Consider the following 4,383-nt stretch of genomic DNA (forward strand, 5'->3'; position numbering starts at 1 on the left):
AGCTAGCTGGATTTCCTGTGAAGTATTTGTGAATGTGTGTATATTGCAGTGTATAATGTAATATCTGTTTATACACTGTAAACTGTTTAAAACCATGGAGTTTTTTAGCCTTAGAGGATGATTTTTGGATTTTATTCCCTCCCACCCCACGAGTCCACCCCCTCAGCTTTCTGCTCAGATACTGTTGTATCTACTGGTAGTCTTACGTCTCCGCTATAACTTAGTGTGGCTCTTTTCACACAGAATGTAAGACTTAACACCATCTCTCTTACTACCACATAGGATCCTATGTAGGTGCTCGGTTTCCTCTGGGATTTGGGCGCTTCTTGTTATTTGTGTGCAGTAGTTTCTCTCTGTGTTGGGCACAGACAAAATTATTCAATAACTGCTATTCCAGAGAAGTCTGTAGCTAGTTGGCTTTTAGATATGTAGTTAAGCTGATGCATTTTTTTTTGTGTAAACAAGTCCGTATTTTGGAGTTTAACAGATTTACCTCTGAAAAGTTGACTGTCATATTTTCTGCCTTTGGCTAGGCTAGACAGCTGATTAAAAGTGTTAGACACTGTATTAGACAGCTTAAAAGAAGTATGATGAACTAGAGATATTTGATTTTCAAAAGCATTAATAAAGAAGAAAAGTTGTGTCTTCTAATAATTTTTTCCCCTCTTGTAACTTCTCCTAAGATGGTGGTCTCAGTGTAGGGCTCTTTGCTATATCTCCTTCTATTAAGTCATTCCCCCTTGCTTAATTCTATTAATTTTTTTTTTTTTAAGTCAATATACCTTTCCACCTAATGAACCTGTACTGGACGATATTGACCCAGAATATGGACTGCATGACTACAATCTACATCTCGATATGCACAGTGGAAGCTGCACTTACCTGTGTGGAACATTCAAGAGCCTCTTCTGCAGAAAGGGTAGAGTTGGCGGAACAGTAATGTCTGTTTTCAAAATGATCCCTGCTGTTATGTTTTCCCTCTTGTATCCAATGTCTCTGTTTTAAAGGGAGAAACTGAAATGGATTTTTAAGACTAAGCTATCTTTTCGTTGTGTGATTTCTTCATACCTGCATGGTACATTATGTGGTGTTGTAAGCTTGTTCTCGTGAAGTCTGCCTGCTATTACATTGACATAGTGTTAGGCTTGAGATATAAGTTCTGCAGATTGTCAGGATATTTTCGTTTGGTTCAGTGCTGAGTTAATAACGCAGTGGCACAGGTTTTGGTGCACCTTGATGTTCCTTCCACTTGTATACTATAAGGGAGAGTGAGTTTGTCCTCATACATTTTGGAGACCTATTTCTGTAGAATTCTTCTCAAATGTACTTTAGGTACATGACAGATTAAATATTTAAATATATTTGTAGAAGACATTGTGAATTTTAAGATTTATAGCTTTTATTTAGGTCAATTTAAGGTTTTGTTGTGTCATAAACAGCTTCAGTGATTGTTTTTAACTGTGCTGCTTTTTTTCAGTTCTTTGCATTTCTTTTAATGAGACATGATTGCCTATCCTTGTTGTTCATGTAGACCCCAACTTAATAATTCTACTACAGTTTTGCAAAATATATGGGTGATCTCTCTTTTGACTTAACTTCAACACAATCCTGCCTACAGCTACACAGCTGCCTTTCTGTCAGCAGAGACAGATTGAAGTATTAAACTTAAAATTAAACACTGTAAATAATTATTTGCTCCCCAGTATTTTTCTGATAACAGTGCTAATGAGCATTTGTTGATTTCAGAAAATATTGGTTTTGATGAAGACAGTAGAGGGCACTGTTACCAGGCTTGAGTGCTTTTGCAGTGTTAGAACAAATTTTGCCGTGACTTTTTTTTTAATTTATATTTGATGACTCCAAGAAATGTCATTTACACTGTAGCCTTGTGCATAGAGTAGAGTGTTGTAGACCTTTGAATTTGAAACATACATGTTTTCAGTTTCCTGAAAAACTCCAAGCCTGAAATAAAGGAATACTTACTACGTAGCAACAGAAATCTCTCTTGAGGTGTTGTTCAATACCCTCTTTATACCCTCAAATAAAAATTTCTTCTGTAAATTAGCCAGAAGGTTGGGGTTTTGGGTTTGGGTTTGGGCTGGGTTTTTTTTGTTTGTTTGTTTTCTAAAATGATAATTTTATGCTCCTAGCAATACAGCTGTACAAGAGAAAGCATTATGTGGCACACTTTTCTTTGTTGGTACCATTTTTTTGCTGCTTAGAAGCTACTTCTGTTAAAGGTTAAGCTGATGTTTATGCAAATTGTAGCAAATGTCCAGGAGCTACAGTTGTGATGCCATCTCACTTTGCTAGTTAGAGAATCTGTTTTATGACCGTAAGTGTTTTCTGAACTGTTCCAGTTTTTTGTCCTTTAGCTGTGTGACAGCCACTAGATTCTGCTCTCACAGGACATCAGCCAGCTGAAGCCATGGTTCTGCAGGCTATAAGCTCATTTGTCATCTAGCCCCTTCCACATACTTGCACAATAATTTCTTTTGGAAAATGCTTGATTTCCTCCATAATTTGTATTCAGAAATGATGTAGTGAGGCACCTTATGGCTGTCTGTTGTCACATATCTTCACAGTAATTTGTTGTTCACTTTGCTCTTGCTGGTAAACATGGTGGTTTTGGATGTGGCCAACAATGTAGGCTTATCCAAGCTGGTTGTATCTGATAGTTTGCGCTTTGTTTTTAGGCTCCTTTCTAATGATACTCTTTGTCCCATTCTCTGGGAAGGCTCTGAAGCATGGAGGTCTCTGACATAGTGAGAAGTCTTGCTATTTCTTAACATTCTCTACCCAATCCAAATTTATGGTTGTGACATGCCAATGACAGTTTCCACAACCTGAGACACAGATCAGTTGTCAGCTATTATACTGGGGTTTTACTTACTTATTTGTTTCCATTAGGAAGCTGTAGACACTCCTAGGTTACCAGGGAATGCTCATTTGTTATTTTGTAGAATAACTAATCTTAGTTGTTCACATTTAGTTTTATTTTTGTCTGCTTTTTGTTAGTGTTCATTAATGTTGTACTTAATTTTGCTGCTCTATTTTAAATTCTTTCTGCAAAATTCTTAATGTTAAATTAAAAAAAGTTATATCCCACTTCATTGAACCAAGTATATAGAGTAGCTATGGCTTCAGATTTTTTTTTTCTGTTATTACTATTTGCACTGCAGCAACTAGCTGTTTTGCCACTCTGTTTCGGCTGGGTTTTAGCATTTTATTTTATGTTTCCTTCCTTTTAAACAGAATCAATAACATGGTCTTGTTGACAGATACTGTAGGGTGAATATGCTAAATACTTTCAAATTGAATTTAATGTATTAGAAAACTTTTCTTGTTTTCAGAAGCTGACAGGCTTTTCGTATGACTCATAGAAGCTGTGAATACTACATCTAGCTTTTTAATAAACATTATTGAAATGTATTTATGTAGTTTTTTGACTTTTTAAGCATAGCTTTGTAGCCATATGGTAGTCTTAAGCTTTGGCTTTTCAGTGTTATTCCTTGTTGATCTAAGTTGCTGTGTTGTGGTTGCAAAATGCAACGGGGTGATTTTTGTGTGATTGGAGAGCTTTTAAGATTTGTTTGTAAAATATCGCGTCATTGATTTGAAATGTTTTTGCTTGACCTTGAAGATTGATTTGCAAGTTTAAATGTCCATTTCAGCATGGTAAGGCTGGTTGTTGCCACTGGAATTCATGTTAAGCACAGCCTTCCCTGTGAAAATAACAATCAAATTACAACTTGCAGCAAAGGCTTGGTTAGCAAAACAAGCTCGCTTGGCTTTTAGCTAAAATCATAGAATCATAGAATGTTTAGGGTTGGAAGGGACCACTAGTGGTCATCTAGTCCAACCCCCCTGCAGTGAGCAGGGACACTGCTAACTAGATCAGGTTGCTCAGAGCCCCATCCAACCTGGCCTTGAATGTTCCCAGGGATGGGGCCTCCACTACCTCTCTGGGCAACCTGTTCCAGTGTTTTACCACCCTCATTGTAAAAAATTTCTTCCTTACCTCTAGCCTGAACCTACCCTGTTCTAGTTTAAAACCATTTCCCCTTGTCCTAACACAGCTGGCCCTACTAAAAAGACGTTCCCCATCTTTCCTATAGGCCCCCTTTAGGTACTGGAAGGCCGCAATCAGGTCTCCCCGTAGCCTCCTTTTCTCCAGACTGAACAAGCCCAACTCTCTCAGCCTGTCCTCATAGGAGAGGTGCTCCAGCCCTCGGATCATTTTTGTAGCCCTCCTCTGGACCCGTTCCAACAGTTCCATGTCCTTCTTGTGCTGAGGGCTCCAGAGCTGGACGCAGTACTCCAGGTGAGGTCTCACCAGAGCTGAGTAGAGGGGCAGAATCACCTCCCTCGACCTGCTGGCCA

At 38.4% G+C, this 4,383-nt stretch overlaps 1 protein-coding gene across 1 annotated transcript in view; it reads left to right on the forward strand.

The window, feature by feature from the left end:
• Window positions 1-4,383, forward strand: part of FBXO15 (F-box protein 15) — a 20,201-nt gene that overhangs the window by 10,033 nt on the left and 5,785 nt on the right. The window contains exon 6 of the mRNA XM_035896945.1: window positions 774-919. Within this exon, the coding sequence (XP_035752838.1) occupies window positions 774-919 (146 nt within the window). The remainder of the gene's footprint in view (window positions 1-773; window positions 920-4,383) is intronic.

This window comes from Egretta garzetta, unplaced genomic scaffold, assembly GCF_000687185.1.
Source record: "Egretta garzetta isolate BGI_Z169 unplaced genomic scaffold, ASM68718v1 scaffold126, whole genome shotgun sequence".
Lineage (NCBI taxonomy): Eukaryota > Metazoa > Chordata > Aves > Pelecaniformes > Ardeidae > Egretta > Egretta garzetta.